Source organism: Ischnura elegans, chromosome 9 (assembly GCF_921293095.1).
Source record: "Ischnura elegans chromosome 9, ioIscEleg1.1, whole genome shotgun sequence".
NCBI lineage: Eukaryota > Metazoa > Arthropoda > Insecta > Odonata > Coenagrionidae > Ischnura > Ischnura elegans.
In genome coordinates this window covers 20,821,197-20,847,179 of record NC_060254.1, presented here as the reverse complement: position 1 = coordinate 20,847,179, position 25,983 = coordinate 20,821,197, and the positions used below count along the sequence as shown (strand labels likewise).

Below are 25,983 nucleotides of genomic sequence, written 5' to 3'. Positions count from 1 at the left end.
TGTAAGATCTAATACATATTACGATACATTGTGCTTTGAGATGAAAGAAATTTCCAAATTTAATTACTCGAGAAAAAGTTGCACAAAATAACGGGGACTTAAGAGTTTAATGATGTTGCATCATGATTTGTTCTGTCCAATGTCGTACGAAAATTGCGTTCTAAGATGAAGTAAAAATTGCGTACTCAGACATTATTAAGAAAACGGAGTCCTTATGGGTTGAAAAAGCGGCGAAAATCATACGCTTTCGTTTTCCATTGGGAAAGAATCCCCACTCAGGAGTAGATATTGATTTTATTGAATATTATACGGGGATATTTCGTTTTCTGATGCTTGTTTTGTTGATCTTATGAGTTGAGAAAATAAGACTTCGCCTGAGGAAAATATCCTCCTGGCGTTCACGGTTCATGTGATTAACGACGAGAGCGCAGTAAGGGAGTACTAATGAAGTAGACGTAGCTGTGGTATTGAGTTGCTGCCCGTTATCAGAGCCTTTATCCCGAAGTTGGAAGCAACACATAACCTCTAAATTACTGTCCCTTGAAGGTAAACTTCATTGATTACTTAAGAAGCCTTTGCGTTCTCTGTGAATTACTATGGCAAGTTATAGTAACGATATCGATGGGGCGTTTGCGTTGGAGGCTACTGGCTGAAGAACTTTAAGGGGAAGTTTACGCCTGCAACGTTACCTCGTGGTATGGTGGGATCTTGGCATGAAATAAAACATTTATGCCGGTATAAAAATTGATTCTCCATAAGATCAATTCAAAGATGAAATCTACTCCAGGAAGTAAACATGTGGAAACCCTTAGAAGGGAAATTAAAAATAAAAAACCTCATACCAATGGATTATCAATAATTAAAAATCTATTCCATTGTTTTGAGTAGGCATAACTCTCGTGTGGCAATATTAGGATGGCGAAAGATTTTATTTCAGTTTAAATTTATCCAAAAGTCTAAGGGCGGGAATTTTTACATACCAAGGAGCTTCATAGAGACAGAATAAATTGAACATGCAATTCCTCGTAAAAACACTAATAAGTATTAGGAAGTAGTAATGAAGTAGACGGAGCTGTGGTATTGAGTTGCTGCCCGTTATCAGAGCCTTTATCCCGAAGTTGGAACTTCATTAATTAGTTAAGAAGCTTGGCGTTCTCCGTTAATTGCAAGTTGTAGCTATGATATCGATACTAAAGTATTAATAAAAATATAATATATTCTACGAACTGCGATACGATATAATACTTACTAAATAGTATGGTTACGATATAGTACTTAAGTATTAGTAAAAATATTAATAAGTATTGTGCTACTCGGGCTTCCCCACAGCTTAGTTTCTATAGGCTCGGTAGCAGTGAAACTTATGGTGAAACGTGAGTCGCACAAAAAATATTTTTACGTTTAAGTTCAGCGTTTAATTTATTCTATCTCCACTCCAATTTTTTTATTTCAAGGAGCTCTTCTTTGCTAGCAAGCCACGTCTCCAATTTATAAAAAGCCTTGACCCTTCCGCAGATAACTTAATGACGAAACCAGCTCCTTTCGGACGCTTCTAGGCTTCACTACTATAATTCTTAGCCTCGCGCATCCGTGCCTCGTGGTTAATTGTCACTGACACTGCAGTCAGAGATTATTTACTTACTTAAGCGATCGGATTTCTCTGAAGGAGTTGCACGAGTCGAAACTTCAATGATGTCAACTACCCTTGAAAAGGGGTTGGCAATATACATATTATTTCATTTTTTACTTGTTAGAGATTGCCTGAATGATGGATCCTTCTTTTTCGTTTTCACTTACTTTCCCTTCCATCTACGTAATTATTTTTATAAATTGAAATGTAGGGTTTTACAGAACGACTCCATTGTCGTTGGGGAGAAGGAACATCATTACTTGATTTATCGCGGAATAGGCGACAGGCGTGCTAAATAATTATTTTTAAAATTTACTGCGGCTGACAATGGATGAAAATCAAGCGCTATTAGATACAATCGGATAAAAACTGTTTCTATCAAACAAGAGCTATGTTGAAGGCATATATTTATAGATAATATTTTTATTTATGTCGTTAAAAAGCGTACTTACCACCCATCATTGGCCAACAATTTGTATTTGGTAGGTGAGAGTGGCCACCCACCCCTTTATTCTTGGTAAAAGCCCTGCAAGACTATCCTCACTTTCCTCCCGAGTTAATGAGGGGGTTGAGTCTTGTGAACTCTCTCTTCGGTACTTGCAACTTTTAATGACCGTACCGTCTTTTTCTACTCTCTCTTTCGCGGACGCGGCAACCTCGTTTGAGAAGTTCTCCTTGAAATGTCTGGCTTGAGTGTCGAGGACATTGTTCTTTTCTTCTCCTGGGAGCTGCAATTTTGATTATTTTCCCTTGTTGTAGACTTTCTTGGCTTGTAAGAAAGAAATAAAACCCTCGATGAGACTTAATTTTAGGCATGGCGTGGAAATACACAAGAGAGATTCTTCGAACGAACTTCGCACTGATGACTTAAAATACTCTTATTTTACGGATTTTTAAAAAAATATTACTTTGTGAAAAGGAAGGCACAATGAGCTCGTAATTGATGTATTCAACTGTGTCTGGCGAGATGTTGTGGAACATATTGCAGTTATAAATGAAAGTGAAAAAACTTAGTGAATGTCCACAGTATTTATTCAAGTACGACGCGTTTCAGCGAATCATCGCTATCATCAGGTACACATGCATGGTTTACGTCAAGAAGTCTTATATGTGAACATGCGGAAAGGAGGGGGTATGGTTATGAGTTGGTGGAAGTGGGAGAGGGGTTGGGGGGTAAAGGATGGGGGAATGGAGTGGAGAGGCGGTTGGGATACGTAAGGAATTGGGGTTCGGTTGAAGGTTTTAGCCATCTTGCAGTTATAAATGAAAGTGAAATTAACTTTGTGAATGTCCACAGTATTTATTCAAGTACGACGCGTTTCAGCGAAATGCACACGTAATGGTGCTTTAGTTTGGATATTTTAACCTAAACTTGTGTTGATACACTGAATCATTTCATATTTGTCAAAATGTAATAGTAGGGGCGATTACTTCAATAATGGCCGTTGGAATAAAATCTTTGAAGTGCTTAGTGACCGAATGCAAGAAGTTTTCCCCCTCTACCCTCACCTGTCCAAACAAACCTTCGGATTGTAGAACAGAGAGAGTGATAGCAACTATGTGGATAAATGGCGTGCTGGAAGAATTACGGTTATGATATTAGTAAAGCACCAAGACCATATAATATTTGACTAAAGAAGATTCAGAATTGATAGGGAGGAGAACCCCTGACATTCAATGAAGAGATTTTTTGAATATCGATTGAATTCTGAAGAATGGACATGAGTAACTTTCAAAGAAGATGAGAACAGATAGTGAACAAAACTGAGGGATTTTGTGGACAACGAAATCAGCCATTTTTAAAGAAAACTTGTAGAAAGAGGGAATATCCTAAATATGTTGGAGCAGGATGTGGTAAAAAAATGGATAAACAAAAATTATTTCCATAAAATGGATAAAAAAAATTATTTCCATAAAATGGATGAAAAATGAAATTTATTTGTTTATGAATGAAGGGTGAAAGTCTAATTTACACCGTAAATCTCATCCAAGGCCTCCCTTTGCTGCTCTTTCGATCCATTTGTCCTTCAACGGTTGATAGTTTACATGAGGCCACTGTGTCGCATTAAATGACCGATTAAATTATCTTGTGATCTTGCCAAGATTTCCAACTACATCCTTTCGCTTATACTCTTGTTAGAACTTCCATATTAATCGCACGATTTATGCATCCAATCTCCGTCATTCTTTTTTAATATCACATTTCGTATAAGTACTTTAAAATTAACTTTCCTGCTGATGTTATTTTCCATGCCTCACCTCCAAGGGGGAGCATTCTTCAAATGTAAGTCCTAATGAATCGCTTCATAACTTCAAATCTTGTATTTCCAGCAGTGTGGACAGAAGAAGAATGCTGTGGACGTGGAGAGAAATATTTCATATGACTTAAGGAATAGACGGATGTTTTGGATTGGGCGAATACTGAGTGGGGAGAGAATCTCGAAAACCATGCTAGAGGGAAGAATTCTTGGTAGTTGTGTTAGGGGGAGGAATAGAATAGAATTTGTTGACAGAATGAAAAGCTGTGTTGCATTTTGAATTGTCCAGGGTGGGAGCGAAGATGGCTGGAATTGTTATCAAATGTTAAGACTTACATTAACCGGTTCTTTACTCTAATAATAATTAAGTCAAGGTAATGGATATTGGGAGACATACGGCACGCACAGCTGGAAATAACATTTCCTTCCGATGAATATTATTGAGTTCGGAATTCCAGGAATGGAAGCGACCTCTCCAACATTTTTATCTTTTATTCTTAGTCCTCCAACAGACATATGGGAAGACTCGGTGGAGGAAAGGTCCCGAAGTTTGATTTCCCCACGGCAGGTAAAGGTTTTGGTGAGAGGATTAGGAAAATATATGTACATAAAATGAAGTAAGCCGGAAGATAAGTTTTTTTTACGTGAACAACTTATGTATGAAATTCGCTGTTCCCTATTTTCAGAGTGGACCGGAGTCAGGAGTGGGAGACGAGGGGAGGGTTCAGGTGAAATGTCGGGAGTGACGAGGGTCCTCTTTGGTGCTTCAGTCTGAAGCCACGGGGGAGGGAAGAAGGACAGTCAGGGACAATGGGGCGGGAAGGAGGGTTCTTGACCGGAGGTGGGCATTTCGATGAGTCGAGTCATGTGATTGGGCTCATGCCAATGGATCGTTATCTCATATCGTTCGATGTGAGCCAAATGAACAATTAGCATGTGCTATTAAGCATGACGAATAAGTCAAGTTTTTGAAGATCATATTCCCGTTTAACCTGATGGATAATCTACCTTTATAACTAACCTTTTGTACGCGATGGGTACAAAGATAAATGATAAATAAATAACCGAAGGACCAGGCGGTTTATGATGATTGAAATTGCTATATATTACAAAAAAAGGAGAACTCTCCCGATCGACCATTCTACCTGGCGACCAAAGGCTGACTACCTACCCTCGTGCCGGAACACGTGGGGGCAGTTACAAAATTTGACTTCACACAAAATTTGACTTACTCTGTTAACAATGGAAAAACGAATTGAACTGGCGGGAACTCAAACTAGATTACACAGACTTCAAACATTCCGCCCACCTTCTCTTCGCAGAAGAGAACCATTACATAACAACAACAAAAATATTTAAATGAACATAGATTTTAAACTCAGATTACAATATTCATTTTAAAATTATTAGATTATTCACTGGTCTTTTAAGCACTGAATTTGCAGTTTGAATTGTCACAACTCGGACATATCCATCATCACCCGGGTGAACTTTTATTACTCTGGCTAGTTGCCAACGCGCTGGTGGAGTGTTGTCGTTGCAGGCAATCACGAGATCCCCAGCCTTGATGTTTGGGGTTGATGTTGCCCATTTCTGTCGTTGTTGTAGAGATTGCAAGTACTCCCTCGACCAGCGTCGCCAATAATGCTGAAGCATTTGCTGTACCATCTGCCATCTCTTTAAAGTTGGAATATTTTCCTCAATTAATGCTGGCTCTGGAATTAGATAAGATGAAGATTGAATTAAAAAATGAGCAGGAGTCAACGCTTGGATATCATTAGGATCATCTGATAAGGGAACAAGCGGGCGGGAATTCAAACATGCTTCCACTTGACACAATAGAGTTGACAGTTCCTCGAAAGTCAACTTTGTTTCCCCGATAACCCGTCTTAGATGATGCTTTGTTGACTTGACTGCCGCTTCCCAGATCCCACCAAAATGTGGGGCTGTGGGGGGATTGAAACGCCACTCCGTTCCATTAGATGCTAAGGCCTCAGCGAGGGTGCGGGTGAAGTTGGAAGATCTCTGGAACAGTTCTTTTAATTCTCTGTCAGCACCCACAAAATTAGTTCCCTTGTCACTTAATAACAAGGAGCAATGACCTCGTCTCCCAACAAATCGTCGGAACGCTGCAATAAATGCTTCAGAAGTGTAATTAGAAACTGCTTCCAAATGCACAGCACGAGTGCTCAGACATACAAAAACACATATGAAACCTTTGTATGAACTTCTACACTTTCCTGGTGAGGTCTTAATGCTCACAGGTCCAGCATAATCAACACCAGATTTTGAGAAAGGTCTGTTAGGCATTGTTCTGTATTGTGGCAAATTACCCATGATTTGATATGAAGTACTTTTTCTGTAACGTTGGCACACAACACATTTATGGATTATCTCTTTGATTTTCTGCCGTCCTTTCAATACCCAGTACTGTGTGCGTAGTGTTGTAAGAGTTAGCTGTACCCCACCATGCAGTGTACGCTTATGGCAGTCTTCGATGATTAAGCGTGTGAGTGGATGATCACTGGGTATGATCAACGGATGTTTCTCATCCTCAGAAAGTAATGAATGCTTTAATCTTCCTCCCACTTTTAATAACTTTTGATCAATAAATGGCGTTAACCTGATAAGCACACTGTTCTTAGGAATAATTTCATTTTTCTCCAAGATCGAAATTTCTTTAGAAAATGATTGCCGTTGTGCTATGTACACTAACAATAAACGAGCTCTGATAACTTCACTTGGATTCAAAATTACATCAGCATTCATTAATTCAACATTAAACCATGATGCACTGAAAATTGGATGCACTAGTTTTTTTGCTTGTAGAAAACGTATCACATAAGCCATGACATGCACTGTAGTTTTTAGATTAGTGTACTTTTGAAAGATATTAAAGCCACTAGCTTTAATTGTTGCAGTATTTGTTGATAAAACAATAGAAATTTTAGATTGTTCATTAGTTCTTCTATTAAAAACTGTTTTTGGCCATATTATCACTGGCGCAATCCAGCCTAATGGATCAAATAGTTTAGCTACCTTGGATAACACTAATCGTTTAGTCCATTGCTCTACCTTTTGATCAATTTTAACATTGAAGTTAAAACAGTCTTCACTGGATTGCCAAATAAGTCCCAAAATTGCAAATATTGAATCATTCGCAAAGAGTGATTCCGGTTCACTGGCTAATAACTCTTGTGGCAACCACTGAAGTAGAGTAGAACTATTTGAATGCCATTTGCAAAGGGAAAAACCGCCCACCATGCACAAATTAATGACATCTTTTTGCTTAGCCAATGCGGTGTGAATCTCATGATCATCTTGTTGAATCGTAAATACAGCTGAAGTGTGCGGTAGGACCGCATTTGTCTCACCAGATAAGATCCACCCTAGGGCTGTGGCCATGGCAATCGGATGGTTTGCTTCCCCTTTGACGACTCTACCTTCCACGACTCGGGCGTGCACCGCGGCTCCAAGGAGTAGATCGATTTGTCCAGCCTGGAAGTATTTGGGATCAGCAAGCTCCAACTCCTTCAGATGAGGCCAGTTATCCCTGGTTAGAAGACTCGGTTTGTACAACGTTACCTTGGGTACCACCAGAGCTTCAGTGTGACAGCTAAAAGTAGACATGAATCTTGGCTTAATTAAAACACTAACAGAGCCTTTGCATTTCATATGATGACTGTTACCAAGTCCACTGACAACCACCGAAGCTGATTTTTTATCAAGTCTAAGTCTTTGACAAAGTGATTCCGTGATGAAACTAGACTGAGCGCATTGATCAAGTAATGCTCTAGCTAACACAACATTTCCATGAGGTCCTTGCACTTTTACCCACGCAGTGGAAAGAAGTACTGTCTCAGGCTTGCTATCGATCACATTAGTTAGTTTACGTTCGATAGATTCTTCAGTAAAAACAGGAAAAGAGCTTGTTGATTGGTTCTTCACACAGTTTTTCGAAGATTCAGAATTAGTTGAAGGCTCATGTAAAAATGTATGATGCTTTTTATGGCAAACCTGACAGCTCTTTTTTGATATGCAATTTCTCAAAACATGTTGTCCAAAACAATTGAAACAAAGATTCTTAGAAAGGACAAATTCCTTCCGTTGCTCTACTGATTTATCACGAAATGTTTCACAATACGCCAACCAATGGCTGCGGCCACACAAAGCACACAAGGGATTTTTCATTACGGTTGATCCGCCCATATGAAAACTCTTTGATTTGTATGATCCACTCTTTTCATGAAATTGACGTCGCTGTTGCATGCCCTTGGGAGATCCCGAAGATTGTTTATTACCACAACTTTCCAGACTGTCCAAACTCATTATTTTTGTTTTGAGGAAATTTTTAAGCATCTCATACGTAGGAGGTGCAGTTGAATTCTCTAATTTAATTTCCCAATCACGTCGCGTTTGTGGGTCTAATCTCCTTTCAGTTATAAATACAATTAAATCATCCCAATGACATACTGGACGTCGCAACGCTTCAAGTGAGAGCAAGGGGTTCACTGTGCCGGCATAAATGCGGCGTAATTCAGATGCTGACTCGTTTTGCATCGATTTAAGATCAAATAGCGCAGCAAGGTGAGCACTAGTTATGCGTCTATTATTCTCGTAATAATTTTGCAAAGATTGCCACGCAAGAGTGAAATTTTCTTCTGTGATAGGAATAGTTCGTACCAGGTCAGCAGCTTCACCAGAAAGACAGCTTAACAGATATTGCAATTTTGCAACCTGCGAAATATCTTTGCGATCTATTATCATAGACTTCAGGAGATCTCGAAAAGTTTCCCAATTTCGGAAATCACCTGAGAATTTAGGTAACTCCGGGACAGGTAATCTAACAAGGTGATCACCCTCACTATGGGAAGTTTTATTCTCACCATTCCGTTCACTTTTACTTGATGCTGATACAAGGTTTATCAGAAATTCCTCAAACTCACCCTTTCGTTGCAAGTACACTTCCTCAGCATTATCTAGGAAATTAGAGCAAAAATAATCATTCTGTAAATCTAAATATTCACTTTCAATTAATTGTTCATGAGCATCATTAATTTTTTGCCAATAATTGTCAATGCACTCCATTCGAACCTTACAAGATCCGCGATTCATTTTTGTAGCACCTTCTTTTTTAAAGTTTATGAAGGAATTATTAATTTTCCTTAGATAAGTCTTTTGCTTTTCATAAAAGCCTTCCATTTTGATATGTCACTCAGTCAATCAGATTAGATAGTTCTGCTTGAGTTCGGCAAAATTGCGTTCACAATATAACACTTTGATATCATTTACTTAGGTTAAGCCACATTAGCTAGATAAGATTTTCAATTTAGATGAAACTTGCTAAGTAACTTGGGCGTTATATAGATAAATTGAAACAATCTTACTGATTTTCTGATGACTGCTAGCCCCAAATACGCCCTCTGTTGTCGATGTACGATGCCTTCGTAGACGTCCGATGATAGTACGAGCGGGGATGAATCAGCCGTTGCAAGGACGACGGCACGATGCACTCCTTCCCCCTCCGATTTCCTCTTCTCCGAGCTGCTTTGAAGAGCTGTCCCTCGTGCCTCCGTCATGAGCCTCACGGTAGATAGGGATGACCAGCGGGACTTCTTTTTCGTCGATGAGTTCCATTAGTCCGACGATACGATTTTTCTCCGATAAACGATAAATATATGAAACATTGACCGCCAAGATTCGCTAGCAACTCCGTTAACGAGTAAACGGGACCGATAATCTGGTAAAGATTAATCCGGCAGAGATATAACCGGAAAGATATGTCCCGAGAAGATAAAACCGGTGATGATACGTACGACCTCTGCAATGCGATGATTTTCAATTTGGCGATGCTGAGATCAACGATACTGAGTCCGGAAAGATAGGTCCCGAAAAGATGAGATCCTATGTAATTCAGCACCATCCGTCGCGATCCGATGAGTTCCGATATGATCCGACGTATCCGATGAAATCCGTTGACATCCGGCTCGAAGGACCAAAAAGTATGTACGCGATGGGTACAAAGATAAATAAATAACCGAAGGACCAGGCGGTTTATGATGATTGAAATTGCTATATATTACAAAAAAAGGAGAACTCTCCCGATCGACCATTCTACCTGGCGACCAAAGGCTGACTACCTACCCTCGTGCCGGAACACGTGGGGGCAGTTACAAAATTTGACTTCACACAAAATTTGACTTACTCTGTTAACAATGGAAAAACGAATTGAACTGGCGGGAACTCAAACTAGATTACACAGACTTCAAACACCTTTCCAATTACTATTTTCTTCTCATATCTGTATTTTCCCGGGTTTTTTATCTCCTTCAGCACACCAAAAAAGTGATGAAAAGACATGGGTAATAATCGCTTTAGATAAAAATCGAAAGTCGAGTTTTAAATTTCAAAAGTTGAAGAAATTCAGATCGAGCCTTGATCTTCGAGTTTCGATCAAATATCGATTTTTTCACTGAAATCTCAATGGAAACGCCACTCCAAAGGGCAAAATATATTAGGCAATAGGAAGTTCGCAATATAAAATAATATGAATTTGGTAATTGATCCTTTTGTGCGATTGCTCAAATCGGGGGGAGGGAGAGGGACGGTCGGACACTGGAGGGAGTTGGTGGGTGGGTTGGAGGATGAGGAAAAATAGGGAAATGGGTGGGGGAATATTTCTGACAAGTTCCTGGAGTTTTGCCGGTCAAGAATGGAATCGCTCATTTGAACGATTCCACAAATAGTACGCTTGAGGATACTCCAAGTGGCCCAAAGATGTATAATCACTCAGAGCTCATGTGTATGGGTATTTTACGAAATTACAAGGGTTAAGGGCGTATGAATTAGATTTTCCGCTCAATAATTTTTCAATAAAGATACATTGAAAACCATTATTTTTAGCAGTGAGTTTAATTTTCCTTGACTCTCGATTGAATTTAGAGACCAAACAAGCGATGTAAAAGTCTTTTGAGCGTGAAGTGCAAAGCTTATACGTGTTGGGAAAATAGTGGGGAATAGCCTTGGGGATTAGCCTTAGACAGTGTAATGCATTATCTTCGCGTCATCATAGCGATATTTTGCGTATTACCTAGCAATTTTTCTCGTTAGTTCAACACAAATAAGGAAAGTTGGATATTTTGGAATGACATGAAAAATCGGTTCATCTGCATGAACCGAATCACGTCTGGAATCTCCGAAATGGTTCAGAAAGGCCCGTTCTACCGAGTGTGTGGCGCTGCTTGTGACGGATTAGTTTTGAGGGCGAAGTGAAAGGTATAACCCTGAGCAGAGGATTCTGAAGAGGAGGCTTTTGCTAAAAATTTTTTTGGACCGCGCGAGGCAATAATGTCGGCGGAAAAAAATGACCCTGGGAGCAAAAAAAAGATGGAACAAATCCTGACGGGAAAGATGATTCCGTAATTCTATCAGTGTGGGCGAGAGAAGCGAATGAATTTATACGTCTCTTCTTTGTGAGACAATTTAGAGAAAAATGTTATTCATTTGAGAATAATTAGATCCTTTCCCTCTACTGAAACAAAGTGAAAATTAATAATCAATTTTTCCTTTTCATTCATTTTAGGTGGTTAACAGTCTTCCAGTGTTTCATCCGAACCCCTACGGCAGAACTATGTGACGAAGGAGGCTTCAATGAAACATGCATACGTTGGGATATAGTGTGTGTATACAGCGGGGATTCAGATGTGGAGGTGAAATTACTAGAACGGTAAAATGACACAAGTGAGTTAATACAGGCATAATTTAAGCAAATATTACTAGCAAATTTCCAAAAATGCTTAACTTTCACTTTACGACTACCTTTGCTGCAAGATACGAGTAAAATGTATTGAAATCGGTCGTGAAGTGCAATTATAACATTTGTGGAAAATTGACAGAAACTTTTGATTTTCTAATGCGTAATAATGTCATCAGATTATTAAATTGATGGATAAATGCGATCATTAAGTACAAAAAAACTTAAAAGAAACTACTTTCTACTTTCATACGTACACTACTTCAATTTCCTCGCTTAAAAATGACACATTGACATCGAAATGGGTCGGGCTGGTTATAAAGCTTTTTGTGAAGACTCAGTAGTTTCTTTTACCCTTTTTAATTCACCATGTTCTGCGTGCAACAACTCCATGTAATATAATAAAATAACGAGGAGACATAAGGTCGGCGCTTATTTCTTCTAAATGATCCGATTAAAGATTTCGTGGTCTCAAACTGTGCGGAATGGTGAGAAAAATTATAAAAAGTGTCAGGTTCGTGCGACGTCGGATAGCAGTGCCTGAGGTGCCTGTATGCATGCAGTTATTTTGAATGCTGATTTTTTCGACCCGTTAATAATATAATATAATAATATATATTAACGTTTTCTTATGCAATGATGTTAAAGAGCTCGGCCATCCGACGTCGCACGAATCTGACACTTTTTTATGTCCTTTTTCTCACCATTTTGCACATTTTGAGACCACGAATTCTTTAACCGGATCATTTTGAAAAAATAAGCGCTTACCTAGGGAAGCATTGAAGGATAGGTACTGTATTTTCACTTATTTTGCTTACGTTTTATCCGCAGCGAAGTCATAGGAATCGTATGATTCTGACGGGAGTACTGCTGTTTTTTATGCCAATCTCTCTAACTCGCTAGGGTACATAAGCAATGGGTATTTACGACGGAGCACGTTAACGAGAATGCATGTCTGCTCTATCCATCCATCTGTTATTCATCCATTTCTTCTCTCTCAAAGAAAAAGGAAGTGTGCACTACAGATGAGAGTTAAAGATTTTCTTTCAACCACGAATTATTTTACTGAAAAAATGCTTGATTTGATTCAAGTTTCTTTAAATTCTGTGTCAAAACTGGCGATTATTATATTTGGTCTGTGTTTGAGGTTATTTTTTCTGTCGGATACTTACCACTTTTATGGGGATCAAAATTTTTAACTTTTCTTTCTAAGACCACCCTTGAGGGTTGTGATATGTGCGAAAATATAAAAAAATGAGTACAAAAAATCACCTAATTTTACATATGTTTGTGTCTCCTTATGTTGTGTTGTTTATATTTTAAATTGTCATTATCGTACTACCCATTTTTAATGATTATTTTTCCTGCATTCGTTGCTGTTTATTGTTTGTAAATCAGACGGGTACAATGAATGTTTAAAATTTATCCGTATGTGAACTAAATTATGTTTCCACTTTGGTTATTTCTTAGCATTTTAGAATGACTATGGAAGTTCACTCTGCATAATTTTTTTCATGTTTTAACTGTAATAAACACCCATTTCTACTTGATAACTATCTACTTTTTATTTTATCAGTTGGCTACAAGCACAAATTATGATAGAGGAACGGTGATAGAAACGCACCGCTGCGGTAGCTGAAGTATTATGGCGTGATCTAGTCTGTTCTTTCCTCATATTTTGCTCTTGCGTATCCATTTTATGTGCCCGCGACCATATTACGGAGTAATGTGGTGTGAGTGCATTAATTTCCTTCCCAATACATAATTCACACTTAATTATCTCCGTGGAAAATTTCACTAAAATCATAGAGGCTGCGACATATTCGTATTTGTGCCTTAAGTGATTTGATAAAGTTATTAATGGACTTTGCACAAAATAATTCGCCGTTCAAATTTGCAAGACTCGATGATGGCTGATCGCCCGAATGCTGTATCTCACAAAAAGCGGTGGAAGTTTTAATTTTGATACTCACAATTTTGCGGAACAAAGCATCCCTCGCAGCGCCGGCGCCTGTTTTTTTGCTCAGTCGCAGACTCGTTTTAATGGGATGGCGAAACGTAATCACCTATTAGTCGTGGGTTCATTATATAGAAAAAAATTCTCGTTCATAAAAATAAAAAGTAACCATAGTTACACCTCAATTAACGAGGCTACAGTGAAGAAATTGGACATCAAATGAAATCATACGAACCCCAAACAGCACGAATTGAGTGATTACGGTGTACTATTTTCCAAAGTAATTTGATTTTACAACGCGTGCTCTCAATAAATCAACTCAGAAACTTGAAAACTGCTATTTTATCGTCACTCTAAACTTGTTTTAGGATCCCTATATCATTCGCTCTTTTGTTCGTTCTTTTTCTCGTCCGTTCGAGCTCAATTTCCGCGTTTGCCTTCATTAAAAGGTCCTGTTTTTTTATTAGCCGTGTAGACGGCTGCTACGCGGTTGACCTGACCAATGTTGCGTGCTCGAATACCTCATCGCTGACTGATTTTGAAGATCGTGTATCTGGTTATTTCGTGAATAGCATGTGCGGGTGGCGTGATTAAAATTTATATTCCGCCACCAAAGTCTGCGTACGCAATAGGCCACGAATCATTTTAACTCAACGTGTATCGCACACTGATTGATAATTTGCTTTAATCTCCCTCAGTACCAGGTTGATAGAGGCACAATACCTGAAATTTAATTGACTTCTACGTTACATCATACGATTGTATCATATGATATCATGTTTGCATAGATGATGCTGAAATTCACCATTGTTTTCGAAATTCATTTGTCTCTATAAAATATCTAAGTGGGTAATTACATTATCCTTCAATTTTCGTGCTTGGGGTCTCCCTTAATATCCTTGGGTTACGTATAAAGGAGTTTGTGAACCGCTGAATGATTTCTTTCTGCTTCAATACTTGTGCATTTTGTAAATAAAATGGTATTTAATCCGTGAAATTGTTTATCTTTGATGCTGAAACCAATAAAAGGGAGATATTCATAAATATGACCAGTTAAAATTGGTCTGAGCATTTATAAATGCTGTAATAAAGATTTTTTTGCGTCTTTGTTCTAATTTATATTAATACTCTATTTTATATTGATACTTTCATTAATTTTTCCTCCGATAGCGAACATGAACGCGTATATGTCTGAGAATCAAGTAATCAGTAAGAACCTAATTACTAAAGAAAGTCTACTTCAATGAACGGGATGAAGTCCATTGAAGAGCATTTTCACACCTGTGATCATTTTCTAATTAATCGATCCTAAGTAATGCATATTTATCCACGGATATCCAATGACCTTTCTTTATCAAGGCTAAGGTTATTTGAGTGGAGTTCAAAGCCTCTAATGCTGTATTCTAGATGAAAGATCTTTTTTTTGCTATTCGCTGATGTGCACAAAATCAGTGGATGCGTATTAAAGTGAGGAAAGCACTGGGAAATGCGTTTTATAGTGCAGAATGTGAGGATCTGATTAGCATTTTCGTGTTGCTCTTTTAGGTGAGTTTGCTGTTTCATTCCACTAGTAAATGTGACCCTTTGCACGTGCTGCGAGTCTATAGAGGTTTATGATGCTTCGGCATCATTTTTAAGTTTAATTTTTCATTTATTTATCTCTCTCTCTTCCCCGCGTCCAAATCACAGCCATGAAATGAAAGTGTGCATTTTTTACGGATACTTCTGAAACCACTTTTTACCATACTTTTATGTAACGCATACATTCTTTCCCATGAATGAACTCTAGGTAAAATAAATTTAGATAACCCCGTGTAGTGTCTTGGTCATTATATGTTGGATCAAAGACAGAGCCTGCGACATACTAAACAGCTTATTGAGGGGCGTTTTGCTTGACTCTGTTCGAAATTATTCCTATCGGTTTTCATTGCAAATGGTTGATTCTGATTGATTTGCAACGCGTTCGGAGTTATTATGCTTGAAAATGTTCTTTCCGATGACGATATGAGCACTCCCTGCGAGTCGCTTAAAATTTTTAGGCAGAACAAAGTTCGGTCGCGTTGCAACCAATCGAAATCAACCGTTCGGAATCATGACAAATAGGAATAATTCCTAACAGAATCAAGCACTTCACTCTAGGACTCGAACGAGACTTCGACCTTTGGGACCTATGTGAACTTCTTACTGTAGTGGGCATGTCAGTGGCCACCACTATGAAATGAGAACTTGGCATTTCGGATTCAATTATTGGAGTTGCAGGTGATGGAAGTGTCTTGGAGTGGCGAGGACTCATAAGGTACACCTGGGCTTACCTTAAGGTAGGAACTACTTATCCTAAATCGACTTTAAAGTGACAAAGATTCAGGAAATCGAGATGGAAATTTGATGTTCGCGTTTCGATGAAAACTAGATATTTCGACTTTGATCGTGACCATTAAGTTCGATCTCAGCGACGTCACTGCCTATGATACCGTCATCTGTAAATCCATAAGTAAGACTTTTTACATGGTTGGTAAAATTGGAAAGCACGCCCTCGATCGTTTTAAAAAGCATCGCATTCAGATAATATTTCTGAAAAAATATTGAAGCCGAATGGTTCCAAGCAGTGATCCCGAAACTTAATTTTTCATTGTCATTTCTATTTGTAATCAGGAGCAAAGTAGTCACCCAAGGGGCCTAACGTGGTCAAGCGCCCCCAAATATCATATTACCCTTAAAAAAACTTTTAAAAATCGTTAGCTGTTTTTTATGATTCAACCCAGGCCGTTCAATTTTAATTTTAAGGCAACAGCAATTATAGTTCTGATGTCTACTTAAACATGTCCACAATTGTATTCTTGTTACCGTAGGCTAACTATTTTAATGCGTCAAAAATTTTCGATTTTTTTTATACAAAGGGCTGTATGCAGCCGGGAAGTTAACATCCTGAATTTAATACTAGAAGGAACGGGGTCGTATGGTTACCTAGAAGGACCAGTCATGTAAACGGGTAGTAATTTTTTTAAATAATCCTTCGTTTCCTTTAAAATTAACTGATATCTTCATCAAATACTGGCATTCCCTGGCAACCCACCCAGGCGGGACTCAAACCCGCGACCTCCTGTCTGGCAGGTGAGGACTTATCCCTCTCTCCACCAAGGCTGGCAAACATGACAAAATTTAGCAAAATACGTACTATCACAAGTAAATACAAGTCCATATTCAAGAAAAATTCAAGCAACAAGTACAGGATTCACGTGAAAATGACGGCTCTATTTCTTCCATTGTTAAAGTACACTCGCCTGCATGATTACAAATGCGCGGGATGGTCCCTAGAAATGCATCATGCAACTACAGGCCCTGGGCCCTCCCAGGGCCGCTGGTGGCCTCGGCGGGAATTTTAACTAGTCAGCCCCGCATCGCAATAGATGTGAACAATTCTATACTAATTTGTGGATCGCAAGAACGTTAATAAAAATTTCTTAAATTAGTCCATTCCCACTTCCTATTTTAGTCCTTGATTTTCACAATTTAAAACGAGGGAGATGGAATTCCAATGCAGATATTTTGATTAGCGTCCGAGTGCAGAATTCCGCTTTTCGCTATATTAATTTTGAATAACCGGGAGACCGGCGTTTCTGGAGAAATTTCTCGCCTCAAAAAACTTCCTGTCTGATGGGGAACGTACCATTCCGTTATGTTTTTGGGGCATTGACCGCGGTGTAAAATTGCGAGAGAAACAGTCTCTGAAAATTGACGCCGCTTCCACCTTGCGAAATAAAATAAAAAATAACTCTACCGCAATTCATTTGCAGATGTGGAATACTTTTGGACGACTTTGGGCTTTCGAGTAAGAGTAATTACGCAAATAATGAACTCGCGGGTGCACAAAACGGCACATACCGAAAGGGGACCAGGCTCTTAGCTCGACCACGTAGGACTAAGTTTCAAGTGTTCTGCTTTAATAGTGCATCTTTTATTCAAGTACACAATATCTCTGGAAATTAAGACTAGCTTCATGACTACATAAAATAGCTTGATCGTATATAAAATGAATGGATGAAAATTCCCTTAGGGCACGGCTTTCCGTTATTTCAAAGTAAGCAAATTTTACCAAATAGTTATAAAATTCATTTTGGTCATTTTGACACCCAGAAAACGTACATTTTCCAATTTCTGAATTATTAGGGCTGGCCTAGGAAGCAAGCTGATGATAGCTGACGGAAACCGAAACATCATTATGCGGTTTTTAAGACAACCCTGAGGCGCGGCATGAGAAAATAATGAATTCAACACTTCGAATGATCCTCTGACATCTAGTTTTTGGTGATATGTATGCTTTACTTTGCATGTTTTACGCAACAAGCATCCATAAGAAAATAGTACTTGTTTTACGACATTCTTTCTTCTTTGAAATGTCGTAATTAGATGCTGAAATGTAATTTGGCCTCTCTAACTTAATTTGTGAGACGTTAGTAGTTTATTATTAAGATTTTTTTTCCATAATGGAAATAAAAAAATACAGCTTTCACTCATAAATATTGTGCCGGTCCCAACTCCCAGATAAGTTTTAACCCCCCCCCCCCCCGTCCGATCCTCCGAGGATATTAGGACAAGTGAGGTTAGCCACCGGGGCGACACACACGTAATTATTTTTTCCTGGATCGGAGAAGCCACGACATTCATCCACCCCTCCCCCCATCCGATCCAGATGTGGGATCGTGGATTTCAAGCGACCAGCGCCGTTTGATTAGCATAAAATAATAAAATTGAAGGCTTATAGAGGAATCGGCGAATAAGGTGACAAATCTCCCCCCTTAAATAGCAGGATGCCAGGCGTATTTTTTTAACATATACCAATTTTTAATAAATCAAAACATGAGAACAAGAAATAACCCTCAGAACACAAAATACCCTTTGAATAGTTCAACAAACTGCAATAATTATGAACAATGAGATTTAACACCCTTTTACAATGCCTTTAAAAGAAAATGATTTAACTGTCAAGGCAATTTAGATAGATAGTGCACAGTGAGAGATTTACAAAATGGTTCTTCTTCTTCTCCCTTAAATGCATGGGAGCATGAAGCACGCACTTGAGCACACTTTTTTTTAAGCTTTAAAAGCTCAAAATTCACTAACTCTTGCTTTACTTTGCGGTATTCCATTATAAGTTTCCTGGATATCAGGCAATTACTTATACCACTTAATTTATATCAGAGCGCGACCCGGGTTTCAATGAATTATCATCATCTTCAGGCGGAAATTAATTTGATGTATGAAGATGATGATAATTCATTGAAACACGGGTCGCGCTCTGTTAAAAAATGAGTGGTATAAGTAATTGTATGATATGCAGGAAACTTTAAAAGCTCCTCTACGGGAAATAAGGGACTGGGGCTTGGTTAGCTTACGCTTCCTTTCCGGCGAGGATCAACTGTAGAAGAAGGATACTCTGACAAACAGACGGTGAATTGCGTCTGCTGGATCGTGGCAGGGGCTTCTTCCAGGACTTCGACCCTTCAATGCGTGGGAACAGGCGTAGCGTTGTCCAAAAGCAAAGGCTTTCCCCAACTTTTCCTCCTCTCGGCGTGTTAACTCCGTCGTGCGTCCACTAGAACCTTTCTCTCTCTCTCTCTCTCTTTCTGTGTCACTATCTGCCCCCTCTCCCTCTGCGTCTCCCTTTTTATACATCACTCACTACCCAACATTACCCCCACTAACGTCGTCTGCACTGGGCATGAACAGCGACGACATAGTGGGAACTAGGCGAACTAATGCACAATGTAAATTAATGTAAGCAATAATAGGGAAAGAATGTACACTGTATAACATTGTAAATTACAAGTATTGTAGCAGTTAAAAATAATGATTTAGAAGGGGTAAACTCAGTAAAACCCTAAGGAAAGCAACCCGCTCATCCCTGATTATAGAGGCGATTGCGAGGAAGAAGGAAGAACGCACAGCGTGAAATACGGAGCATAAATACCCTCGGTAGAGGGACAATCTTCCGCCAGCGTTTCTTCTTCTCATTTTTATTTATTTTCTTTATAGTTTATTTTCATAATTGACGCTTTCGAATAGGTTTCTTTAAGTTTGTGTATTATTATTCAATGCGGTGTTTGACATCAAATCTGATCCATCGCCCCTGCCCCTACAAACCAAGTCCTAGTTAAGCCAGTGGCATTCAAGAATGGGTTTTGGGCGTTTGTGATTTGAAGAATTTTATACTCATCTCCAGCTGTTCCGTAGCTACCTGTAATTTGTCGATTCTTTTCATTTGAATGGTGTTCTAGGCCAAAATGACCATTGGATGATTTTCAGCACTTTCATCAGTATTCTTTCAATCCATACCGTTGTTATCAAAATAATTCCGACCGAAAGAAGCTTGTGTACCATAGCAATAAAAGGTTGGCCAATTTTGAGGCGCTCATGATATTTTCCACCAAAAGATACTTTCTACATTAATTATGTGGCCAATATTTATGATGGGCTGCTGGAGGTAGTACACTAGAAATGTGTTGAAATTATCCATTAAGAAGGATTAAATTCACACTTCTTTTATGTATGGGAGTGAAGATGTGTTGCTGAAGTTCATATTGTCGACTTTGTGGCGTTCAAAATGAGATAATACCGACAGCCATGTCATCATTGAGGGGGATGATACGTGAGTATGGAAAAGGTCACCCTTGTCCCCTAAAGTAATTGAGTGGGGCTGCATTCCAAAGGGGAGCAAGATGATTGGCTAACCCTCTCAAGTGGAAATGAGAGGAATCTGACGTATTCCGCTCCCTCCCAAGGGTGGTGCGAATGACTTGGGACCCTTGATGCTTCATCACAAATGGGAACCAAGTATCTTCCTTTTAATCGAATGGTAAACTCGGCTCCTTTTAATGCCATAAGAAATTGTAATGGCGTTGCGGGACCGATTCTTAAGACGGCAGGCTCTAATGAGGCTGCAGATAAGCGATTTCTATCGCATCGGGTGCAAGATTTGATAAGAATGTATAGAGGGTGGACCGTGTAGACCGTCCGCGATAGCTGAAAAAAACATCTCGTGGAAGGTTACTCGGGAATAGGGTAGTTTCCTTTATCAAAGAAAACAAAAGGCATTGATTGCGATTCGTTACAAACCATTACTATATTCCTAATATAAAAATTATTTCGTTTTAGAAATCCCAGTTTAGACGAATGTCAATGGTCAATTTTAACATCATTTGGAAAAGACCAGATTGGCGCCCATGCGATGCCACTCCACGTGACGTCACAGGGACCTAGATTCTATACGAGTGGATAGAATTCCTTGATTGAAGCTTTCGCGGCTCATGAGTATTAAAAATTAGTCGCATACGGGTGTATGCCACGTGTTGTACTGGAGATTGCCCCGACGTTTCGAGACCGACTGCTGGTCACTTTTTCAAGGGAATTATGCTGGGATTGGTTTTTGCTGCCTTTTTTTATATTTCAGGTGGAAAGGGTGGGCGGGGGGTGTGAGGAGTTAGGACTGGAGGAGGAAGATAACGAAATGTTGCGGATGACTGGGTTCCAAGTACTGCTGATTCTTAATCCTGTGTCTCTATTATAGTTTTTCTTGTTCTTCTTTATTTCTATGGCCTCGCAGATGAGTCGGGCTTTAAAATTCGCGATGACTCTTGATTTTTCGAAGTCGATCTCATGTCCAGTGGCTTCGTGCTCCGCTACGGCTGACTTTGAAGAGTAACGCAGTCAAATGGTCCGCTTGTGCTCTTCTATACGAGTTTTGACCGTTCATCCCGTTTCCCCGATGTATTTCTTCTCGCACGATCGGCAGGGCATTTCGTATACTCCTTCAATTTTAAGTGGCGTCCTATCCTTGGCATTTCTCAGAAGGTGTCGTACTTGGGCGTGTGGTTTAAAAATGGCTTTAATGTCAAATTTCCGGAGGATATTACCGATCTTATCCGTCGTTCCTTTCACGTAGGGGAGGAAGGCTTTCTTTTGGCTGATGATGTCTTCTGTGTCTTGGGAATTGTTCCTGCTGTCCTTGTTGATAATCTTTTAAAAAATGCGGGATATAGCTCCGTTGTCGTAACCATTAAGACGTAGGATGGATTTCAGCGTACTAGTTTCTGAAGATAGATTCTTCGGGTCACTCAGCCGGATCGAACGTTCAATTAGAGAGGTCATCTCGAAGCCTGCGATCATTCTCGAAAAAACTGTGATTTTCACAGTTTTTTCAAGAGTGATCGATTTCACTGAGGATTGTTTTATTTATGAATGAATATCTTGATTTATAATTAATGAATAAAGGAATCTTTGTGTGTGTGGTAGAATACTAGGATATTGAATTTCCTTGATTACATTCCAGATCAGACTCTTTACAAGCCTTTTCTTTGCATAGAATTTTTTCATAACGTTACGCTATAATTTTTCAGCTATAAGCTTTCAACGTACTCTAATATTTCCTCTGGAATAATGCTTGGTAGAAAAAATTTCGTTGAGTGGATTTATGCATGCTCATTTCCAACCTTTACAGTCCCCATGAGCCGTGTGAAGAGCTGTTGGTATGTTGTGATCATCTAAGCGTAGTGAATAGCCGCAAGAAGGACCCACAATTCTGAGAAAGCCCATCATCATATATTTGTAATATTTGGGATGAAAATAGCCTGGAGGAATATCGATTAAACGAAGGAATGGCGGAAGTGAAAGCTCGGAGAAAGTGAAAAGAAAATTTGTGCATAGACCGTGTAGATGAAATGCTAAAAAAAGAAACTGCAGAAAGGAAAAAGGAAAAGAGGATATCAGAGAAACGTGTGGATTGTGGGTTAAAATAATCCGAGAAAATTTTAGGTGAGTACCCATATCAAGAGAGGAGGGGTATTTTTTGGAATGCAATAGCGAGGAAATCATGGGTTACGAGACTTACTCGAGAAGTCGATGAAGACGGCACTTTTTGAATTTTTACATAGATAATAATTTTAATGTACTTAGCTTGAAATAAATTAATTATCTCAGAGAATTATGTACCTTTTAAGTAAGGGAAATATAAATATGACTGCAGATTTCAATAAGTTCAATGTGGGCGGAATTGTTTACTTATTGGAAGTTATGGTAATATTTTTAAAATATTTTTTATTTTCTGTATCTTATGAGTAGTTATATATTTAGTTTTCTTCAATTTACTCTTACTGCATGGTTTTAAAGGAACTGAAGATCCCTATGCGTCACATTTATTCTTTAGTCTATGATGTTACGAGCTGAAAAGTTGCTAATGATATATTTGCATAATGTATTTATTTTATGAACCTATTCTAGTAATTTTTGTATTTACTTATCAATGTAAATGCCGTAGGTATTACTTTAGTATTAAAATCGAGGGTCTTGTAAAAACTAATGTTTTTATCTAATCTTTGAAAACTGACACGTGGAGTGATAATTCTATCGTAAACGCTTGTTCTGGGAAAAATACGAGCTTATTTCCTTTCTGCTTCTTAGAAGCTTTCTAATGGAATATATCCATGCGATGCCTCTCCGAGAATTCATGTAAGGTTGAGTTTCTACGCCATAATGCTCATTTTTTTACATTTATGTATGATAAACATTCATGGATGAATAGTTTTTATTTTCTTAACCTTATATTTTACATTTACATGCTATAAAAAGTAGTTGCATATTTAGAATTTTTTCCAGCTTACAGTTTTTTTGTGGTTTTGAAGGAACTAAAGGTCCCTAATTTATATTCAATCCCTACAACGTATATGGTGTTACGAGCTGATAAGGTGTCAAAGATACATCTGCATAATTTATCTATTTATTAAGGCTATTCTTGTAAGTTTTAAAATTAATTAATAGTCTGAGGGCCGTAGGTATTACTTTAGGAATGAAATGAAGAAGCTCATAAAAATGAAATATTTATAGCTAATCTATGAAAATGCCACATGGAATGACAACGCCATCTTAAACACTTATTCTGGGAGAACTGAGAGCTCTTTCCTTACCTTTTTCTAGATACTTTCTATTTGAATACATTCATATGATTCCTCACTTGGAATCCGTGTAAGTTTGTTTCTACGCCGTTATTCTCATTTTTTGAATATTTCTGCATGAAACATATTCATGGAAGAATATTTTCGATTTTTCTTGGCCGTACAATGTCGCATTTACATGCTCAAGAATGTATGTAAGATGCCTTGTTGTATTCATTTGTGAAAATTTCGATAATCCTGCTTAAGTGCTGTTAATTTCATGTAATTGTTCTACCTATTTGCATGTTAATCAGGGAAAAGAGAGTACAACTTGGAAAATAAAGGCAGTCAAAACACAGCTCCATCTCCTTGGCTACCTCAAGTCACAAATTTTGGAAAGATCAATTGAGTGGTTTGGCAGCCGAGGGGTACAAGTGATTTCTTTTTTCTATACGAAGTTAGGCACAGTATTTGGTATAGAAAACAAATAAGATGAATTAGATACTTGATATAGTGCATTTGATTTTACACTGAATGACAGCACAGAACTGAGACTCACTCGTATACCTTGGCACCTAATTTTTGTGTATTTCCTCTAACAATTATCTTTACCTAGCTGTTGAGAAAAATGGTATCCCTTTGCTTCTCTCATTCCAATTCTTTTATGTTCTTTGCGTTAGTATTCATAAACATTGTTTTTGAAATACACATTTTCAAAATTTAATATCGAATATATCCATTTATCTTAGATGTGACCCTTATTGAGTTTTAATTTCAATAAGGGCGAGCTTTCAATCGACTCATGAACTAGCATGCATAATTATTCTATGAGTTTAATCTCGTTTGAACTCACTCTTGCCGCAAGCGCTAACGCATGAAGATTAGCGCCCCCTAATGAATGAAAAATTCACTCTGCCAACACCTTGCCCCTACTGTTGGATAAGTGTCCTAACGACCTTCGCTTCCCTGGGTTCCGCCGAGTTTCGGTGGGCTAGGAGTGCGCCGGAATTGCGGTCCCGCGGTGTTGCCCCGGCGATGTTGTGGGGAGCATGGTGCAGAGATTCCCGGAATGGGAAAACGGATAAGGCGAGAGGAATTAAACGATCCGGTCGCCTAGGTTTGGTCCGGGCAAACAAGCTCCATCGTAAACAAACTCACGCAATGCCGGTGAGAGGGATGGGGAGACCCTTAGTGTTCCCGGCACAGGGTAGGAGTGCTTTTGGAGGGGGAAGGAAGAGGAAAGATGAGGATTAAGTAATGCTCTTACGTAAATTGTGTTACCATGTGGAGGGGAGTAAGGCAAGGCCTTAAAGTATTACTGCGTGTAATTAGGCTATAATAATATATTATTGAAGAGAAAGATTTTAGATGTAGCTTTATATGCTGCTAAAACGTGTACACTGAGGAATGGGGTCCAGAAGATATTAAAATCGTTCAAAATGTTGGTCCGGAAAAGAATGATAAAAATTTAGTGGATGGAATCAAGATATGTTATTGCATGAATATGGCATTGAGATTATTCATAAGAAGGACAGACTTATGCGATTTTGTAAAGCATTGCTGTCGAGGAATGTGAGGCTTAAGATATAATTTGGTAATCACTAACTTGAGCAGGCATTCCGTTTAACGTTTTGGACATAAAATTAGAGGAAAACGGAAACAGCTATTGGTAAATCAGGGAAAAAGATTCAGATAGCGAAGGAGGCGTCAATGAATGGGAAGGAGTTGATGAGAAGATTTCTATGTAAGAATTTCAAGAAAACACTAGTGAAGAGTCTAATTTGGAGTGCATCAAAATTCACTAATTCTTGATTTACTTTGCGGTATTCCATTATAAGTTTTCCTGGATATCAGGCATTTACATATACCACTTATTGAAGTGAAAACTTCTTTAGCGGCGTTAAACACTTTTGCGGGATGGGGAAAAAACATAGAATTCGCGTGAGCGTCACCGACCCGACACCGCGATCGCTACAGCGAGATATATATTTCCGTCTTAAAATTCGTCTCTTAGTATCACATCCTCGGTAGTATAGTGGTCAGTATCCCCGCCTGTCACGCGGGAGACCGGGGTTTGATTCCCCGCCGGGGAGAATTTTTTTCTCAATCTCATACGATTAAAAAAATTTTACAATGGATATTTCAACTACGCAGGCTGACTAGGTATAGTAAATAAACTTTGTTAATACATTGTTAATATATAGACTGTTAAAGTCTTTTTATTTAAAAAATATTAAAATTGAAAATAAAAATCTATAGTGTATATTGTATAAGTTCATTAAATATAAAGAGCCCGTGCATGAACGTGCAGAAGAGTGTACACGCTATAAAAATACAGGTCAGTACAATTTAAGGCAGTTTCTTTTATGTGCATAGTGAACAATTATAGGTTTAAAGCATATTAAATAAAAGTAATAAAAGCATATTATATTTTAATATAAAAATTATATTACTTTCTATTC

General features: G+C 38.5%; 1 protein-coding gene and 1 non-coding gene across 2 annotated transcripts in view; one reads left to right on the top strand and one right to left on the bottom strand.

Annotated features, from left to right (window-relative positions):
• The window catches only part of LOC124165903, a 33,125-nt gene extending 23,828 nt beyond the window's left edge, over window positions 1-9,297 (bottom strand). The window contains exons 1-3 of the mRNA XM_046543442.1: window positions 8,988-9,297; window positions 7,005-8,867; window positions 5,389-5,603 (exon numbers count right to left, since the gene is read on the bottom strand). Of these exons, the coding sequence (XP_046399398.1) occupies window positions 5,389-5,603; window positions 7,005-8,867; window positions 8,988-9,090 (2,181 nt within the window). The 5' untranslated portion in view covers window positions 9,091-9,297. The remainder of the gene's footprint in view (window positions 1-5,388; window positions 5,604-7,004; window positions 8,868-8,987) is intronic.
• Window positions 9,298-25,542: 16,245 nt separating this feature from the next.
• Trnad-guc lies at window positions 25,543-25,614 on the top strand. The gene has a single exon. It is a non-coding gene; the product is annotated as a tRNA-Asp (tRNA).
• The last annotated feature ends 369 nt before the right edge of the window (window positions 25,615-25,983 follow it).